Raw genomic sequence first — 21,317 nt, forward strand, 5'->3', positions numbered from 1 at the left:
TCCCTCTGCCTGCCGCTCTGCCTACTTGTGCTCTCTCTGTGTCAAATAAATAAATAAATAAATAAAATCTTAACAAAAAAAGGTATAGTCTGAGAAATTCTCTCTAGTAAGGTGGCCCTTGAGTAGAGAGTTAAAAGAAACTGAAGGAGTGGCTTATACATCAGTGAGAAGAGTAAACAGTAAATGCAAAGGCCCTGAAACTTGAGTGTGTTAAGGAGGTTCATAGAATAGCATGGAGGATGCAAGGGCTTAAGGAAACTGTAGTAGACTTGATCCCATGCCCTTCTGTTTCTAGAATATAACAGCTAGTGTTCCGTTTTCCTGATTTCAGTGTTTCCTTCGGTGAATGCTCTGAATTTGTGCTGATTAGAAATTAACTCAGTAGGAATTGTATATTCTCATTCCAAACAGTAAGAGTGATCAAAGAAAAGAGTAATTTCTTAAGGAAAAATTACATAAAGTATATTTTTATTTTTGTTTTCTTAGGAATAGTAGAGAGTTTAAGGAGTAATGCGTTTTAAATTGCTTAGAGGTAATAAATGCTGACACCATGCAAAAACAGTGGGCATAAGCAACCAATTTTTTATGTAAAGCCTGACAGGTTTTCAGCCTCCTAGTGTTAACTCTAATCAAGCATCCTCTCCTTCTAAAAAGCAACCAGCAGGACCCCACATAAATCCAGAGGGCAAAACTGCAGGTCTCAGCATTTTTAATCTTAGTATTTTCAAAGAAATAATAAAAAAATTAGTACTAGCATCTTTATCAGCACTTTTTTTTTTACAGAGATATGTTAGCACATTCTACAGTCTTATCTTATTGCTTCCAATTACACTGATTGCTTAAAAGCATCTCCTTTTGACTAAACACTTTTTATTGGTACATAAATCTAAAAACAAAGAAAGGATAATTCATTGGGGCATAAAAGTTGCTATAGAAAGAAATCTCAGCTTCCGCTGACGAACTTTGTAGTGGCATTTCTATTACTGGACTTCTAATCCTGGTTTTGTCTCAAAGAATACGGTGACCTTGGCAAGCCGCAGAAGCCCTTTGTGCCTTCTCTCTTTCATTTGCAAAATACACCCAAAATGCCACTTAACTTCAAGAGGAATACATCCCAAAATGTCTTGCAAATGAGGAAAATTCCGTAAATACTGTGTTATATCTTACGTGTAATAAAGTGTGAGCAGAAAGCTGAGCACGAAAATTCTTTTTCCCCTTTCCCATTCCTCTCCTCTTCGTAAAGGAGATAGGCAGGCTGGCAGGATACAAGGATTCCTATGGCCTCAGGTAAAATTGCAAAATGAGCAAAATTGGCATTTTATTCTACTTCTTTTCTCTATTGTGCTTTTCACCTTCTGCTGTTTCTTCCTTTATGCTTCCACAGTAAATGCACTTTTGCTTCTTCACTATTACACTAGACCACACTTCAACACTCCCCAGATTTAATTTTCTGCTTCCTCTCTAGGATGGCAATATATTCTTAGCTGGCTATACCCTATTAGTTTCAGGAGCATAAGTGGAATTTAAATTCCAGCCCCTGATCTGCTTAGCAAGTCACGTACTTGACATGGGACTGTGAAGAAAGGACATTTTTATTTGTTCACCCAAAAAGGCATCACTTTTCTAAGTCACACAATAACACACATGCTAACAAAGTCCTTGCTTCCACACCTCCTCTTAGAAGTTGCACACAAAACTCCTGATTTCCTAGTTACCAGGTATTGTATGATTATCTCACTAAAGTTAAATGTAATATCCAATGAATCAGCTCAACTAGTTTTGATTTAATCTTATCTTTTCTCTCCAAAATGGTTTCTCATTTTTTTGTAGTTTCACTGAATATTTACTTTTAAAGAAAAAGAAACAAAAGTCTGCTAAACCTATATTGTCCAAACTAGAATCTAGCTGTCATATTTGATACCATAATCCTCTGTGCAAGTTTTCAAACTTAAATCTATTTCTGTATGGCCTGAATTTAACTGAAATGCTATCTGTCCATAGCATAACCCTTTCCCCTAAGCCTGTGAAAATGTTAGGCAACATTCACTTTGTAATTTTTAAAACATCCCTTTTAAGAACAAAATAAACAAGCAAGTTCTATTCTGTGCTTAGAAGCTAGTCCTTATTTTTCAAAACATGATACACACCATAAAATTCATACTAACCCAAAGAAGATTAATGATACTTGCTCCTATTACCTTTTTGCCACATATAATACTATAAAAATATTATATATAATATTCATAAAAATCCAGTGTTGGATACATATCTGTTTTCTAATTATAACCTGGGACACGGTTATAACACTGTTAATGGATCAACTCTGTACCTTGTTATCACTTACCCCACACCTCTCCCTGGGGGCAAGGTCTGTAGTTTCAGAATGTTCTCAGCTATCTGGTTCTGCTGCAGGGTAAGGTTAGACTGGAAGTAAGACAATGTCAAAGGTGACCAAACTCTTTCAGAGAAGCTTACCTTGCCACACCCACCTCCCAAGGGCTCCATCTGTTACGAGAGCACTAAATAAGTACTCAGAAATCCTATGCCTGACTCAATCCCTTCCATGGTACTGCTCAGCTTTAGTTCCTCATTTTAAATACTTCAAAAAAAAAAAAAACCTTGTTCTTCCTCTTTATAAAAGTGATTTGAAGATATAATGAGGTTATGTATGAGGTTATGTATTTTGTAATTTTTGTAATCTGCTTGGAAACAAAAATGTCTCCAATATTAACTACACTGTATTGAGTACAGATTAAGTATTAGGAAGTAGCACTGGATGTTCTACATGTGTTAATTCTTTTAATTCTCAAACAATCCTGCAAGGTGGATATAATTATATTCTACATAGGAGTTCCCTGAAGTTTAGTGAGATTAGATATTTTGCCAAGACCAAACAAGAGTTACAGTCAGCATTCAAACTTAAGTCAATTTGAATCCAAAATCTATACTTTTCCCACTACTATCCTACCTTGAAATATGGGCTATATTTCTCCACAACCAAAGGAGTGTATCACCTCTTAATGACCATAAGCAAGGTCTTGAAGAAGAAAAAAATTGCAGAACAGTATGCCCCTCTAGAAACACTGACTGAGAAAATACCTAGGTACTACACAATTTATGCTTAAATTTTTGAACAGACCATAGATGACCTAGAAACCCTTCTGAGTCCATACTTTTTTTAATAGTTTTGATGTATAAGATAAAGGAGGAAATGCGATGTTTAAGATGCAAGACAAATACGACTTTCCATCCCAGCCTGAGTGAAGCTTAGGTATTTCACCAGAAGTTTTACCCTGGTTGTAGAGGTTGCTTTTAGGCAACCAACTTGAAAAATGGAAACCTGAGTAATGTAGAAGGGCGCACAGTGACCCCCAAGCCCCAGGCTGAATACAAACAGCCCATTAGGGAACCCACCTCCAAATACCCATAAGCCTTAGCTGACCTATGGGTTACTTACACCCAGACACAGATACCAAAAAAAAGGAAAATTCCATATATTCCCATACTTCCTCACCTTCCCTCTTTAACTGCAACCCCCACCACTGCCTCTTGGCAGACAGTCTCTGCTTTGCTGTCCTGCCCGTCTCTCCCTTGTGGTGTATTTGATAAACTTCTACCTCCTTTGTTCTGCCTTGGGTGAGTTCTTTCACTACCAGCGCTGCCAGCCTCCACCTAATCTGGTCACCCCCACACTAGTCACATTATCAAGCAGACACACAAATCACAAATAACATACAACAGGAAAAATGAGGATTTTTTTTCCCCTTTGGTTTTGGAGAGTAGCTAAGCTAAAACAGGAATTCTTTTTGGAAATGTAGAAATGTCTTTTTTTATGGCATTATGACTTCCATAAAATTCTGCTCTTCAAACCAAAGTCTCACAAGGGCCATGTCTATTATTTATTAGATTAGCTTATGATCCCAAATATTCTATTATAGTTGCTACTTTAATGGTGAGACCTAACTTCATCCAATTCTACTCTATATCTATAATAAAAGCTCCAGATTTCTCAGTAACTTCAAGATGAAAACCATTTTAATTTGTTCCTGCTATAGTTATTGTCTTTACATGCTGTTCTGTCGTAGAGACCATCATATACATGATTGTCAAAGAAAGAGTCCTTGTCTAGTTGCTTCTGAAGGCTTCTGGGGTGACCAATGATGATCTAGGGAGCAAACTGCCTAATGCATCCTAATGCAGATAATCAGCTTCAGAGTCTATCATGTGAATACCTTTGGCCTCCAGGCGGATTAAGTTGCTGTTGAGATTGGTCAAGCTAATTTTACAGCTGGATACAATTTTCTGACCTATTTTTAAATTTTTTCAAGATTGAGATTTTTTTCTTTACAAGTTGCCTCTTCTATCTCTGGGGATCTTTTTCTTTCCAACTGGGGTAAATGGAACAGGAAATAATGGGAACATTGTTCCCTTTCCACTGGAGAGCTCTTGTCTTTCTACCACTCCTCTATCCTTGAAACGCTTGTGGTGGGAATTAAATCAGCAGTGGGGACAAGGTGTGGCTGTCTTGTTTTTGTGCTAGCCACTTTTTAAGATTACTTGGCCTACAAAGTTTCTCAGTTTTAATTTTTCCTCTAACTTAAGCAAAAAGAGTACTGTCAGCCTTGCATGTTTCAATCTGATTCACCAGTGTGGAGATCCCTATAGGAGAATCAAAACTTCAAAATAGTAAAGTGTTCCTTTGCGATATATCTCTTTTTGATGTGGCTACATGACATTATGAAACTTAGAATTGATAGTGTTTTGCCTGTTTACTCACGCCTCTAAGAAACTCAGAGTAAAATGTGTGGTCCATCTTAATATGCAGAAGGAGCTTATGATACATATTTAAAGTATTGATCCCAACTGAATATTATTTTCCTTTTCCTTGGATTTTCTAATTTATTCTGTTTTTCACTTATGCTTTTAATGAAGCTAACTCAACTCTAATCAGAGAGTAATGACTAACAATGATAAATAATTATGATATGTAAAAACATGAGAACTAAAGTGGTAATCTATAGTACTAGCTGGCCAATCACAGAAATGAGAAGGTCAAGACTGCTATACTACATGAGAAACTGACAGGCTATGAATGGGTTGTAAGATCTTAAAAGGAATGCAAGTAGCCTTATCAAAGACAAGTGGATCAGACTAACATCTCCTAGATTTTGTTTCTTTTCTTTCTTTCTTTTTTTTTTTTTTTTGAGAGAGAGAGAGAGTGCACGTGTGCCTGTGTGCAAGAGCTCACACGAGCGGGTGTTGGAGGTGGGGGGCTGAATGTGGGGGGAGGGGCAGAGGAGAGGGAGAGAGAGAATTTTAAGTAGGCTCTACATGGGGCTCGATCCCAAGACCCTGAGATTATGACCTGAGCCAAAATCAAGAGTCAGGCACTCAACCAACTGAGCCACCCAGGTGCCTCATAGATTTTCTATTTTTTATTATAATGTGCATTCTGAGCATAAATTAAAAGGCAGAGAGCAAACCTCCAAGATTCATAAACGGGTGCTCCTGCCATTTGACTGACTAACGTGATCTCATTCTGTGCGATGATTTGTAAATTCTTCCAGGATCATTTGCAATTATCCTTTATTCCCTATTTAAGTCTCAAGAAAAGCTCTTGGATCACAAATGACAAGCCAAAATGCTTATGAATTGTTTCCTAGTTTTAGACTGTCAAATTGATTTTAACTAAGTGTAAAAATGTCTCATATATTATTTACAGTGTCACTAAATATGATGAGCACAGTATTAAATGATGTTAAAAATGCACTAAGTTTGGAGGCTGATCTTATAAAGACAAGTGTACCCTGGAATCCCTTAAATTAACAGACACCCAGGCAATACAGGGGAAAAAAAGAACACTTAAACTATTGTACAGGGGCGCCTGGGTGGCTCAGTCGTTAAGCGTCTGCCTTCAGCTCAGGTCATGATCCAGGGTTCTGGGATCGAGCCCCGCATTGGGCTCCCTGCTCAGCAGGAAGCCTGCTTCTCCCTCTCCCACTCCCCCTGCTTGTGTTCCCTCTCTCGCTGTGTCTCCCTCTGTCAAATAAATAAATAAAATCTTGAAAATAAATAAATAAATAAATAAATAAACCATTGTACATTTAGAAAAAAGTTCCAAGGTTAATTTAAAGAATACAAACACAATAACCCTATAATACTTCCATAGTAACACCCATTCTATGCTTACTGGAACATACCAAAGTTCTTTTGCTTGCATGACTCAATCTTAACTACAATCAATTCACTCTTCATGATTTTTCATTAAATTCTCTGTCTAATATAGTCTAAACAATAGAAACTTTAGAAAAGATTTATAAAATATAGGAGTTTCTACTCTAATACATTCTTGAAAAACCTCTTTCTACAAAATTGCACAGTAAAAATAGCAGGCATATGAGAAAAATAGCATTAGAGGCAGACAAATCAAAGACAGGACACTAACAAAAACAATTAACAATTCTAATAAAATACTAGCACAGTTTAAAAAATACATGGCAAACTCCTAACAAGGGAATACTGGAGTAAACATAGGACTCTATTCACCGTCCCCTCAAAAAAGTGAAATAATTTAGAAAGGGTTGAGAAGGTTGAGTTATAGAGACAAGAGGGCAATGTACAAAGAACAGGCAGAAACATATGATAAGGAGTTCTATGACAGAGCATGAGGCCAAACTAGCAAAAAGAAGACTGTGGGATAAAGGGTCATCATATACACTACAATTTTCCTCTACCATTCAATTGTATCAATGTAGTTTGACTTTAGTCGCTACATCACTTAGTGGCAAAAAATATGGCACAAAATGACAATCACTTATGAGCTAATTTGTGTTGCAGAGGCAAAGTTGTAATAGAACAGATTATACCAAAATTTTAAATGAGCATATTTTTTCTAGATTTTTATTGAAAGAATAAAAATTTAAAATATCTCAGCAAGCCAACTCATTGCCCAGGAGAAGGAGAAGAACTCTCAGATTGGGAAGGAAATATGGTTAAATTAATGGGTCCAGCACATAGTGAGTGCTCGGTAAATGTTAGCAGCAGCTACTACCACTACTACTTCTGTTGCTGCTACTTTTACTAGTAAAGTTGGAAACTAAATGAGCTCTGAGCAAACATGTGTGGCGAACTCTCCACTTTATTGCTAACAGAATTCTGATTTTTGCCCAGGAATCTACCTCTCAGGAAAGGTGACCTTAACTTCATTCTAGGGGCAAATCTGGATTAGTCTAAACCAATTATGGTAATCCCATTCTTTTTTGCCCATGACTGGTTTAAAATGGATATGTAGCCTCCAGGCCAATAAAACATGAATGAAGTCTGTCAAGGAACAAGGAAGGAGCTTTGGGAAAAGCTTTCCTTAGAGGAAGGAAAGAGACACAGTAGCAGTTTATCTGGTCTCTTCCTCTGAATACTGTCAGGGCAAAAGTACTGTAGGTGCTCCACTTACATTTTTGAGTTCCCCTTTCTCAAAGAATTTGACCTTCCGGAATTTCCCTCACTATCTTATCAGTGAGTTGCAGATTTTAAAAGTGATGTTTTAAAACATTCTTATTCAATAATTCTTGAAAAGAGTTCTGTCAGAGTAACTTACTCTATCATTACCAAAAATGGAAATATTCTACATTTGTTTCCAAAATGATCTAAGATTGATTTGTTTTGAGAATTTTATATATAATATTTAAAGTCTTCTTTATAACAATTATTTTTCTACTGCATAGCTAGACTATGTAGCTCGGTGCTGTCCGACATGGTTGCCATGAGCAACATGTAGCTATTCGAATTTAAATTAATTAAACTTAAAAGTTCTGCTTTTTGTTTACACTTTTTTTTTTTTTTTTTAAATAGGCCCCATGCTCAGCATGGAGCGCAACACAGAGTTTGAACTCAGGACCCTGAGATCGAAACCTGAGGTGAGATCAAGAGTCAAACACTTAACTGTCGGAGCCACCCAGGTGCCCCAACACTAGCCACATTTCAAGTGCTCAGAGCTAATTTGGCTAGTGGCCACCAGACTGGACAATGCACATGTAGAACATTTCTATCAATGAAGAAAGTTCTCTGGGACAGTGCAAGTAGGTTATGTGTTCTGAAAGTTTAAATTTTCATATATTAGATTATACTTTAAAAGTCTCCACCTTATAAACTTATGCTCAGACAGTTTTATGAACTTATTCTGAAAATAAATTTCAGTGTGGTAACTGAACTGTCTCATGTTCTGAACTAGTAAAGTCTAGATTTGTGAAAAAAATCTGTATTTCCATGATATAGTTATGTTAATTGTATCATTTGCTGAAAGCTAAAACAGAAGCCAAAGCTGATAGTAGAAATGTCAATCCACCAATAGCAAGTTCTACAGTTTGAGCATCTAAAACAAAGTTCATGGGTAAAAAGCAACAAGGCTGATATGTCTATAGTACTTTTTGTTTCTTTTTCTTTTCCTTATCATACATTATTCGTATTATAGTACCTATTCTTATTAAGGTCAAAGAATGTGCCTGCCCCTACAATTGTATAATAGAAACAAATGTGAATTGAGACATGGGTTTGACTTTCTCACACCTACCTAACATAGTCTGATGTACAGTAGATATTAATGTATTCTACCCTTAGGTAAAACCTCTATTCTGAAATTCGTGCTATTCATCCAAATCACTATCTGGCTTCATCATTCCTACTGACCTCATCATGGTCATTTTCTCTATTTATTAAAGGGTCTGGTACCTGGTTCACAGTCTCACTCTATACTCCAGGTTTTAACATCATCCTGAGTGACCTCAACATCTGCATAGAAGACTCCCCAAATTCCCTGGCCTTGAAGACCCCTGAACTCCTTCATCTCTGCCCAAGGCTAGGCATGTATTCCCTTGGCCACACTGCAGATTTGTCATCATTGAGAATAGTCTCACTTGTCATATATGAAATTCAAGTACATTGCATTCTCTGATCCCCATACCTTCTATCTCCCTCACCCTGTTTTTCCTACTACTACATTGGTTCTTCAATTTTTATGGATTTTTGAAGTTAGGTCCTTAATTTTCTCCTCTTAGCCCTCTTTAGACTGTCATTCTCAGTGCAGAATGCATGACTCAGCACTTCAGTCATTCCTACTAGTACCCTTAAATTCTTTCTGATCTGTTTATTGTTCTGTTGTAGTCTCACCTTCTCCGATCCATTCTCACATAAAGTATAAATCTGAGGTTAAGTTTTTGAATGGCGTCTTACCACCTCCAAGTAAGTATCATGCTGTTTAACCTACAAGTCTTGCACTTAATTTTCCTTCTACCTAGAATGCTCTCATTGTCACGTTCTTCTTTTCTGGTCAGCTCCTATTTGCCCTTCATATCTTTACCTTCCTATGGGAAGAAATCCCTAAATCCTTAATTAGGCTATGTGCCCATTCTATGTGCTTTTATAGCATCCCATACTTATTCTAAGATATCATACATTTATCATGCTGAATGGTGATTTTCTGCACTTAACTGATTTTCCAGGAAATTATAAGATCCTTGAGAGCAGAGATTGTCCTTCTCACTCTAGAACAGTCTGATATACAATAGGCACTCAATGGTTTGTTGAGTGAATGAATAAATAATGCTGGTAGGTTGAAACGATCATTGTAATTGAAGCTACATGTTATTACTTTAGGATGCAAATGTAACATAGAAGTAATATGATCAATAAGCTAGAGAGTATATTATAAGTATGTATGGGGGGAAATAGAGAAGGGTAAGGAAGATTAGGAGTCTCAGGGTTGTAGGAAGTAGGGAATATTGCAATTTTAAATACGATATTCAGGCTAGGGCTCACTCAGAAGGTGACAGTTGAATAAAGGTGAGGTAAAAGAGGAAGCCATTTTGGGAGAAGAGTATATAAGGTAAAGGAAATGGGCAATGCAAAAGCCCTGAGGTGGGAGCGTGCCTGGTATGTACAAGGAAGGAGGCCCATGTGGCTGGGGCAGGGTTACTGAGGAGGAAATAGTAAGAGATTAGTTCAGAAAAGTAATAGAAGGCTAGATTGTATACTCCTTGCAGGCCTTTCTAAGGGCCCTGGATTAAAGTAAAACGGAGTCACTGAAGGGTTTTGAGTAAAGGATATAATCTGACTCACTCTGCCTCCTGTATTGAGAACTGTAGGGAGCAAGAGTAGTAATGGGAAATCCACTGAAAAAGCTCTTCAGACTAAGTCAGTGAAGAACAGAGTAGTAGCAGTGGAGGCAGTGAGAAGTAGTCAGATCTAGGATATATCTTGAAGGGAAAGCCAATGGGATTTCCTGAGGGATTAGATATGAGCTGTGAGAGAATGGAATCTAGAATGACTCAAACTGGGAGGTACAGGTAAATGGGAATGTTTTAGAGATAACATTTGGACGTGTTAAATATCCGATGTCTATTAAAAGTCTAATCAATGGTAAGATACGAGTCTGGAATCCATGAAAGAAATCTGGGCTAAAAATATAAATTTGGGCATCAAAGGACATATGAATGCTATCAAAAGCAATGAAACTGGATGAGATCCCCAAGGAAATGAATACTGGTAGTGCACAAAAGAAGGGCAAGGACTAGGTCCTGGACACTCTAAGAAGTAAGAGAAAAAGAGTAGGAACCAGCAAAGGAGAATGAGAAAAAACAAGCAGCAGTAAAAAAGGACAACCAAAAAAGTTGTATGTTATGGAAGCCTACTGACTATCAAGTAAGATGAACATACTCAGAATTGACTATTGGATTTAGCAACATGGAAGTCATCTAGCCTTTGACTTGACAAGAGCATTTTTAGTAGAATGATGGCAGCAAACAGGAACAGTTTTGGGGAAAAATCAAGGGAACTGGATATGGAAGTATATAACTCTTTCGAGGAATTTCATTTCAAAGGGAAGAAAAAAATGTGAAAAGAACTGGCAGGTGTTTTGTTTTTGTTTTTTTAAGATAGGAGAAATAACAATATGTTTGTATGTTTATGGAAAAATCCAGAAGAGAAGATATTAGGAAAATATCTATATATTTATGAAATAACCAAGAATTAAGGTAAGAATAGAGTTGGAGAGCATGACGGTGAGGAATACTGTGTAACAGTCTGATGACATGAAATTAAAAGGTGTGGTTTTTAAGTAGGAGGGAGGAAGAATGATCGAAAGAGGTAATGAGATATTGAAAAAAAAAAGTCAATTCACTTCCACTCATTCAAGAGCTAAGTGAGAAAACACCTTTAGAAGCCTAAAGTTTATTTTAAGTATCATTAGAGGACAGCCAGTTTCCATTAGAACAACAAAGTAAAGAGAAGGAAAATTCAGAGACATCAAGATATAAGGGCTTTTGCTGCCAATGGATCATGAATCCCTAAGGGCCCAGAAGAAAAGTTTCAGTAGCTGGGCAGAGATACAAAACAGAAGATGTGATATGCAGAACTTTATGGGATTGGATGGCAAGAGATGAGGAATGACCTGAGAATCTGGGGCTTCTTAGAGTGGCAAACATAAAATAATCTTATTTTATGGGCATAATAAGATTAATCCTGGTGGAAAGATAGTGGTGGCAAAGGTGTGAGTGTTGGGGGACCAAGTCATTTTGGGGGACCTACGACTCTCTCTTGGTACCTATTGGGGGAGATTGTATTTGCTCCTAGTGCTGGAGCTTCCCCTTGTCCCCTGTTGATGGAATTTCTGGATGTGAGGCCCGTTCCATTCACTATTAACAATTTAAAAAATTCATGTGACCTTCGTACACATGGATTTATGACCAAATAGCTTACAGTTTTAAGAATTTCCCTGCTCTAGGGGAAACGTAAGCTAATTTTTCATAGCAAAGTTTGGTTTTACTTACATCTGTGTTACAGGAGCGATATCGTTTCCTTTCCCCAAGGCAATATTTTCCACCTCCTGAAGGTCTGAAAACATATTTTGTTTAACATGTGAATATATCTGTCTACATAAAGAGTATATATATTGCTTGATGAAAACATATTAGCATTTATTTTAAGAAAATACAAAATTTGACATTTTACTAGTTATTAAAATAACAATCATGCTGGTGATTGTTAGCAATAATGATTACGGTTGTTAAACATAAAAACTAAGGCAGTTTGCTACGAATAACTTTACAAGACTCTAAGCTGTCATGATTTACATTCTTAAGAAAATGCAATTAAATAAATTTATTTTCTAATTATCATAGTAAGCAGGTACTCAGTTCAACACAATGAGTTTAAAAATCACTTACTTATAATGAAAAACCACTTGAATCATATTCAACAAAACACATAATCTGATACTATCTGTTCACCAAGTAGGAAATGTTAAGTTTACCATTTTTTCCAGACTGGAAATGACAGAATACTAAGTAAGTCTCTGGAAATAGCTTCAGTTCAAAGTAAATAATGCAGAAATGAATTTCTATCTCATTACATGAAATCTGAAAAATTACATTTAAAAACCAGATGGCTTTGCATTATATACTGTATATTACACATCAATTAATGAAAAAGTAAGATGTCCAATATTTGACTTACATAAATTAATTTTTTAAATATTTATCATTAGGAAAGCCATATGCTATTATTCGCACATGCTATTTCGAATAGAAAAAACTAACTTCTTCTTTTAAAAGAAGTCCAAGTCATTCTCTTAAGGATCTGGGTATATTACTTATTATCATAGATGTTTATATTTTTGGTTACTAATTTATAGTAGCCTGCAGTTGAGCTTAGGTAATTATTCTGGACTTGTTTGAAAAAGATCAAGTATAATTATAATTTTGGCTCACTGGTAGTCAATGGAATAATTAAAGTTACATTTTGAATATATTTTGAATGCCAGTGGATACTGATTCTAAAAAGGAAAAGGATGGCCCAGTTTAAATCAGCTTGGGAGACATGGTTTGGTCAGACAGAAACAAGGGCATGGGGATGATGGTAGCATGACTAGTTGATGAGTGGGTGACAGTTAGCTAGCTCTGTTTAGCAGAAAGATAATAATGGAAAGAAAGCTGGAGAATGGAAACACAGAACGAGTGTAAAGGGAAATAATTTCAAACTAAAAAGAGTAAAAGAGAAGAAAAGAGATGTTTAGAGGGGGAACTAAAGAGAGGGATCCCGAGTTAAAAAGAGAAAACTAAAAAATGAAAGCTGACTATCTTTTCCCCAGGAAGGGAAAAAAGCAGAAGGGATATTACAACGCAATGCTGCACCAAACACTAGTTGGGAAAGGAGGCCTGCAACCTGAGCTAGAGACAAAAAGGGGAGCACTTGATATGCAGCAGCTAAGGAGCAGTTTAGTCTCTGGGCGGACAGGAAAGTCTAACTGGGGGACTGGTCCACCTGTAATGGGCACTGGTGGGAGGGAGAAGCAATACAGCTACCAAAGAATACTGATGGGGCTGGCCTTTCACCAGGGGGACTCTGACCGGAGAAAAAGAGTGGTGGGAGAGGAACAGTCTGACCTGCATAAAATAGTCACGGGGAGAAAAGTGGTGGCAGCTCCGGAAGATGATTAATAGGGGCATGTGAATGGAAACTATTTTAACACACGGGCAGTATTCTTTTCATTGTGATTTGTGATGCGAATCAAGGCATTTCAACCCTTGAAGTGCTCTCATTGGTCCTTTTAATACTAATGTAGCAGTAATAATTTTATGTGACATGCGAAAAGATTTACGTTTCCTGGGAATAATGGTAATGTAGCTAAGAGCAGACCTGGATTCATCCATAATTCAGTAGTTTTTGGAGGGGGAAATCTATCTGATTATTGCTAGATTAAAGGTCTGGCTATACCTGGGATAGATAAACAATGCTATTCTTTTTTCTTTTTCTTTTATTTTTAGTTGCACAGTAAGGGGGAAGGAAGAAAAAGAAAGTCTGTCTAACAAGGCTCTTCCACTCTCCTGTGCCTATTGCTTGTTCAGAAGACAAACACTTGGCTCACTAGTGAAACGTTTTTACAGATAACATGTGAAACCACAGCTTTGAATCATTTCCAACTGTGTCTTTTTGTTGGCTCCGGCTTACTTTAGCTACTTACGCTGGACTGTCACAGTGTCTTAGGGATGAGGAGACGCCTCCCCCGCAGGTCCTGCTGCACTCTCCCCATAGTGACCAGGGACCCCAGCCCCCATCTATGCTCTGGGGCCAAGTGCCAAAAGGAACACAATCTCCCTGATAACACCACTGCAAGATTTCACAGAAAACACAGAATTAGCTTTTAGACAGATAGAGCTATCAGGTTAGAAATACATAAGGTCCAGCAATGACCAATTATAGGCATTAGCATTCTCCAATAGATAACAGACTGAGAGTTCTTTAACTGTGTTTAGACAATGGCAAAGGTGCATGTGATTTGCAAATTATCTTTGGCTAGGCAATGATTTATAAATCTCTAACCTTACCGAGTCCAGAAAACTTGACTTTACTTCCTTTTTTTCTTATTTCTCTTCCTCCAGAATCCTAGTATTCCTCATTAAAGAGAACTCAAGTCTTTTTTAGATATTTTAGCATTAGAATTTTTTTTCTTTATATTCCACTATTATTAGGCTCATGGAATGATAACGCAATATGGAAAGTTCCCCAGTAAGGAATTTTTATGATGGTAATTGCTTTTACTTAAAAAAAAAAAAAAAAAAAAAAAAAAAGCTGGTTGAGGCTACAATAGTAAAAGAATGTGTTGTGGCATTTCATCTACACGAGTCCTGCAGACATAATAAAAGTAATGCCAAGATACTAGGGACAGGGTACAAAAAACTCTTACATACACTGACTAGCCATGTGTATAGTCCCTGCATGAACATGTGTACTGGAATTCTTTCAGCTTTACTCTGCAGTAAACCAACCACACATACTGCGTGTAACTAGAGAGCCAGGAATAATTTATCGAGACACAGACATCACATAATCAGCTCATAACTCTAACATGATAAATCTTATTTGCAGAATATGGTAAAAATGAAAGCCTTTTTTTTTTTAAACCAAGGATTTCTAGGCTTTTACCCGTGCATTTTTCTGAATTACCAAATTTTGACAAACCATACTGATGCTGTGAAAGTCATTTGTTTATATGAATAACAATAAGAAACATTCTTAGAGTTGAATAACTGGCAGCAACGTCAGATTGTTACACAAAAATTCAACTTTATATTAAAATGCAAAGGTATTCTGATATATGATACTTAGAAAGTAATGAGTCTATTACACTACTTCCACATAGCTGGAATTCTTTCGCTTTTCATCATTTTCATGGCTACCACATCAGACAAAATAGGCAAATGGAATAGCTTCTTACCTGGTCTCTATGCCTCTACTTTTTTCTACCCTTAATCAGCCCATTCTCTAGTAAGCATTCAGAGAGCTCTTTTAAAAAAACATATCACATCATATCACTTTTTGCTTAAGTGATTGCACTACTTTCCTACTTCCCTTAACTCTGGTCAGCGGTGGCCTTTGTGATCTGACCCCTAACTTCTTCTCCAGTCTTATTCTCCCTTGCAGATTGGTCCAGAACACTGGACTTCTTTCTTTTCCTCAATACACTAAGTTTGTTCCCTCTTTTGGGCATTTGCATTTGCTGGTCCTTCTGGGAATATTATTCTCCCAATTACTTATGTTGCTGTCTTCTCATCATTTGGTCTCAATCAAGCGTCCTTTCATCAGAAAGGTCTTTCCTTGACTACCCTTATTCTGAAGAGGGGTATCTCCCCACTCCTTCCCACCCTCCCACCTCCAACTCCAGGGTGTAATAGAGATTACATCCTCCTGTTTTAGTTCCCTCATAGCACTTACCACTATTTTAAATTACCCTGTTTATTTTTTAAATTATTTCTTTAGTATTTGTCTCTTCTCATTAGTATGTAAAACCAGGAGATGTACATATAGCTATTTATTTATTTTAAAAATTATGAACATAGCTCCCTACTCATTTTTGGTAATTCATCTTTGCTTTGAAGGGGCAAATTCAGCAACAAATCTAAGCCCACAAATAATCAAGTTATTCTAGCAAAATATATCCTGAGAGGCAAGATAGTATGATGGTTGAGAACTGAGACCTGAATAAGAACTGAGATACTGAAAAAGTAACTTGACCTATCTGCATCTGAGCTTCTTCATAAATAAAAAGGTAAATAATAATAGAGCCTATAGCATGTGAGACTAAATAAAGATAATGTGAAGAACATGGTAGAAAGTATCTGATACATAAAAAGAGTTCTGTAAATATTAGTAACCATTGGGCAAATTCTTTAATATCTCTGGATCTCCATTTTCTCATCTGTAAAATGGGAATAATAACACCATCCCTCTGGTAGGGCACATAAAGTGATTATAACAGTGGTTGTTTCATATTAGGTCTTCAATGAAATTAGCTAATATCATTGTTAAAATGGAATGCTCATAAGTAGAAATGAGGCTTATGCAACGGGAGAGATCTAAACGTGGTGTGGACAGCACTCATAACCTTCCAAAGCCCTGGAGAAAGCTAAGTTCCTGCCAGCCCCGGATGATGATGATGATACGAATTCTTGGAAGCCACACAAATTTTCCAGAATGCAGAAAGAAATCATTAAGCACCCTTAGGAAGATTTGTTTCTCTCCACAGTGAATGGTGCACGTTTATCTCTTCCTATAGTTGATGGCTCTCACCATTTTTAAATTTGTTGACAGAATTTTTAATACCCTCTATTATAAAAAATTATTTAAACTAAAAAGACAAAACCAAAAACTGTTGACCCATTTCTCCCACCCCTGGCAACCATCAAATTGTCCTCTGTATCTATGAGCCTGTTTTTTTTTTAATGCATATATATTTAATACATAGCATTATATAACAATGACTATGTTATTTAAATTTAATTAAAATGTAAAATTCAGTTCCTCAGAGCCACTAGCCACATTTCTAGGGCTGCATAGCCACATGTGCTAGTAACTACTATGGTGGACAGAGCAGATATAGAACATTTCCATCATCACAGAATGTTCTATTAGAAATGCTGAATGTCTAGAACAGTGTCTAGCATGTAGTAGATATACTACAAAAATTTATTGAATGAATGAATACATTACTTAAATTATAGAATTCTGTGTTCTATTCTGGTTACTACATGTAAGGACAGAACTAGAGATACTGGAGGGTAAACAAAAAGTCAAATTCATCTTTGTTTCCATAGTAGTTGCACTCAATTTTCAGTAGTTTTAACAACATGAAGGAATTTTTTCAGAGAAGTACTGGGTAATTAATTATCATTTGTCCTTCAAAAATTAGGCAAGAGAAAGTCAAAATTTGATTGGTTATAAGGCAGAGCATTCTGACCCCAAGTCTAATAAATGTTGAAGTAGGACATTATGAAAGATAATTAGTTTTATGAAAATTACCATGAAGAAAAAGATCATCTGTCCAAAATGGCGAACCAGAGGTAGCTGGCTGAACTGGTAATACAGTATCAACCCTGGGAGCAGGGCTACTAATAACAATGTACACTTGAGAGGGAGAGAATATTTCAGCTGCCAGGTTACAGCTTACTTAATTGATTTTGAAAACCAACCATTTGTATAATGATATCCCAATTGTGTTAGGCCTCCACCTATACAAAAGTCACAATCTGGGCCAACTAATATTTATGCCTGTGCCTATTTTCCTTTGGGAATAACTGAGCAATGTATTACTGACCAGCAATTCCTGGTTTTATTCCCTGTGGTTTCAATTAATGGCAACTAACACTTTAAAAAATTCCAAATCTTAAAATTTACCTGTTTTTCAAGTTGGAAATTTAGCATTATTGATGCCAAATAACACTAAAATTTAATTTTACATTTATTTTGTATAATCACAGAGTTGCATCTAAAGCTCAGAGTGCCTTTGGAATTCATGTGGTCTAAATGCTTCATTTTTTCATAGGAGGAAACCAGAACCTTAAGGAGGCTGACTTGCCCAAAGTCACTTTGGACAGAAAAAGGATTATTTGTCCAAAATACACAGAAATCAGTGGGGAAAAAAACAACGTAGGTGTAGGGTTATATATTAGAAGTATATTAGAGTATTAAAGTACACTGTACTATCTTTACTTCATAAAATACAAAATAACACTAGAGATAAAAACTCTTAGTTGCAAGTGTACAGCAACATGTTATTTCAGACCTCTGAGTATTCTTATAATTTATAGATAAAAACTTTATTTTTTGCATTTTTCAGGGGACAGAGAAATGATGAAGGCTATAAGAATACTGAAAGATGTAGGTTCCAAAGTATTTTATAATATTGTTATATATGTTTCCTAGATGCCCACAAAATGCAGGACAGTGAGAGAAGTCACATAAATTCTCTTGTTTTCTTTTTAAAACTTACTCTTAAGGTAAAAGACAAACACAATATTCAGTTTGTGGGATTCTCCTCAGTTCTCATCATCAATTAACATCTACACAGCAGTATTTCATAAGTGACTTACTAGAACCTTTCATTGCATAAATTCATGCTATTGAATTTTATCTGCTCCATGGAGTTATAACATAATAGACAATTGTATCAGAAAGTTCAAAACAAATATTAATGGTTAAAAAATGAAAAATTTTCCAAAAGTAATGTATCAGTCATTTAGCAGTTGACAAAAGACTAGAGTTTAGCTTAATAACCAGTTAACAACTTATTTAATTAGTTAACAAGTTAATTCAGTCTGTGTGTAGTCTGTGTTACAAAACCTGAGCTCTTATTGTAGCGATATCCCTGGTCCAAAGCAAGTATTTTGTTTCTTCAGATACCCTACCTAAAAGATAGGGACTAACTTTAGTTTTCAAATCCAGTGCGGTTTGGATCAGACAGCTTCGGAAATTAGTTCTATGCAGACATGCCTTCAAAGAAATTATAAATCTACCAAAGGACTTGGTTGATATTGATCTCTGGCAAAATGGTCTTTTGAGTTTTGTTTAGTGTCTCCCTGCCTTATACTTCCAGTAAAGGATCTCTTTGGAAATCTTGCTATTTCTCTGCTCTAGTGCTGGTAAGTATCTTAACGTAGTACACTGATTTTAGAGAAGAAACTTATTTAACTTAATAGTAAATGCTTTAAGAAACCTCTAGGGAACTTCATGTGGAACAAGTTGAGCTAATTTTCTAGATTATTACATTAATCAATATACACCAAGACTTTAAGTCATTAGTAATATAATTAGATTATACCAAATAAAATAACTTGAAGTATATAAAGCTGAGAATTTTGAATGTTGTATTTTCTACTTTTCTTCTTATTTTTTTTCCACCTGAAGTTGCTAACCCTGTAAAAGCTCTATTTACAGGCATAGAATTTTACTTCATTTCTTAAACTAAGTTAGTTAAATATTCAGATGGAGACCAGTTTCTAATCTTTATTCTCAAAGGTTATATCCAACCTATTGATTTTAGACTATTCTAAATATCAGTTTTGTTACTTCAGCCTAAATTTTCTGGATAAATTGGGTAAATTTGGCCTTCTTTTTCCTAATTCAGGTATGTTCAGCTAGATTCAGAGAGGTGACAGAAGTAAAACTATCACATTTCAAGAATAAAATCTCACATTGCTCATTCTTGCTTTTCACATTCCTTCTAAATAAAATAAATATGTCATTAAAACGACCTAGAAAGATGATACATTCCAGTGAGGCTTTAAAAGTTTTCTTTAAAAAAAAACTTACCCATTTAATAAACAACATCTTTTGATGTTGTTTATTTCATGATCTACATCAGGGAATTACGTTCCAACAAGATATATTACAAATCAAACAATCTAAATGAGAATTTGTCAGAATTCCACAAAGCAAAATTTCAAGATGGGTATACACAGTATTTTTAAATATATATAATATATATTTTTTAATGAGAATCATTTTAGGATGCGATTATGGTACATCTTGTACCATAGCCAGCACTTTGGGTCCAACCAGCATCAGGAATGAGAGGCCCCTAAGGAAATCCCAAGATTTCGAAGGAAGTGATCTTGGTGATTCAATATGGAACATTCTTCCCAAGTCAGAAGAGCTGAGAGTTGGCGCACGGCACTATTAAAAGCCTTATCTTTCCTCTGTGCAGGTGCAGGAATGCAAAAGCTTATTTCAGCCCAAATTCTAAATCAGAACTTGTCATCCCATGCTATTTAAATTTCTAGAGCAACTGAAAGGACTATTCTTTTTTCACTTCCTGTGTTTATAGTTTGGGACCCAGTCAAAACATATTGCATTCTACTCTTAAGTGAATTAAGATCTAGGGCTGCCAAGGTCCTATCATATATCTAGTGCTTTAAAGGGTTTATAATAACCCTATTCTAATCCAGTCCTATTTTCCCATGCAAAGATATTAGGAATCCATGTTATGCATGTGTAGGCCTACATACTGCGCTATAATCTCTAATTGGTCTTGTAGAATCATTAAATCAATATTTTGGCAATAAACCAAGTATTGGAGACTTTTTGGTCACCATCAGAGCTTGCAAAGATTGAGTTTTGATTTTCCTCAACATCCTGTTCAGTAACAATGCCAACACTACTATCAAAGTTTTTACAGTCTAAATCTTTGTTTATTATTTTATCACGTATGGCATCCCTCTGATTCCTGTCCAAAAAGCTATTGTTGATGCCATGACTAAGGAAAGTTCTTCTGGCTGAAAGCTATATTGACTGATTTGCAGGAGTGTGACCCATGGACGCACAGTACCAGCGCGCCGTCTGGGCTCATCAAATTTCCTCCTTTGGTTAATGCTACTGTCCCTGAGCACATCCATTCAGACCATATGGTTCTTATTCAATACTTGAATGGCTTATTCAGGCAAACATCCAATGGCTGTAATAGCGATGTCAGACCCCCCAGGACTCACGCAAAGATCAGTTTTTAATTTTTTGGCCATATTTCTTACTCCATCTGCTAAATGTGCATGGACCAGTTCCCATACTTACATGGAACATTTGTGGAACTGCGCCCCCGGGCAGGGATCCCATATCTTTTGCAGCCAGAGTTTGACGAGATCATTGTGGATCCAGTCCTCTGGATATGTCTATGCTATCACTTGAGCAATATTTCTCCCCTCCCCCCACTTTTTTTTTTAAAGGATTTATTCAAAAAAACTATGAGCAGCTTTGGTTTTATCCTGCTGGCTAGACAGGATGTAGGTTTTTTTCTTGTTCCTTCTTCAGACAGTAGTTTTGAAATTCAAAGTTAAGATCAGAGGTCAGCCATGGGTATTCCATTCATGTTTCTGAGACACACAAAGTCATGCTTATACTCTCTGATGCTCGTTAGTGCCAGTTAAGACAGTCTGGTGAAGTATTTTCTGCCCACCATCATCTAAGGTTGGAAAATAATGAAATGAATGATGATGCTCTAG

At 36.3% G+C, this 21,317-nt stretch overlaps 1 protein-coding gene across 3 annotated transcripts in view; it reads right to left on the reverse strand.

Annotated features, from left to right (window-relative positions):
- The window catches only part of ADAMTS6 (ADAM metallopeptidase with thrombospondin type 1 motif 6), a 293,907-nt gene that overhangs the window by 77,830 nt on the left and 194,760 nt on the right, over positions 1-21,317 (reverse strand). For 2 of the 3 annotated variants that reach the window (XM_028123874.2, XM_028123876.2), the window contains exons 13-14: positions 14,012-14,157; positions 11,820-11,883 (exon numbers count right to left, since the gene is read on the reverse strand). In XM_028123874.2, the coding sequence (XP_027979675.1) occupies positions 11,820-11,883; positions 14,012-14,157 (210 nt within the window). The remainder of the gene's footprint in view (positions 1-11,819; positions 11,884-14,011; positions 14,158-21,317) is intronic. The other variant, XM_028123875.2, reaches the window with a different exon arrangement.

This window comes from Eumetopias jubatus, unplaced genomic scaffold (assembly GCF_037043125.1).
Source record: "Eumetopias jubatus isolate StellerSeaLion01/CBP00866 unplaced genomic scaffold, mEumJub1_p1.0 scaffold_5, whole genome shotgun sequence".
NCBI classification, from domain to species: Eukaryota; Metazoa; Chordata; class Mammalia; order Carnivora; family Otariidae; genus Eumetopias; species Eumetopias jubatus.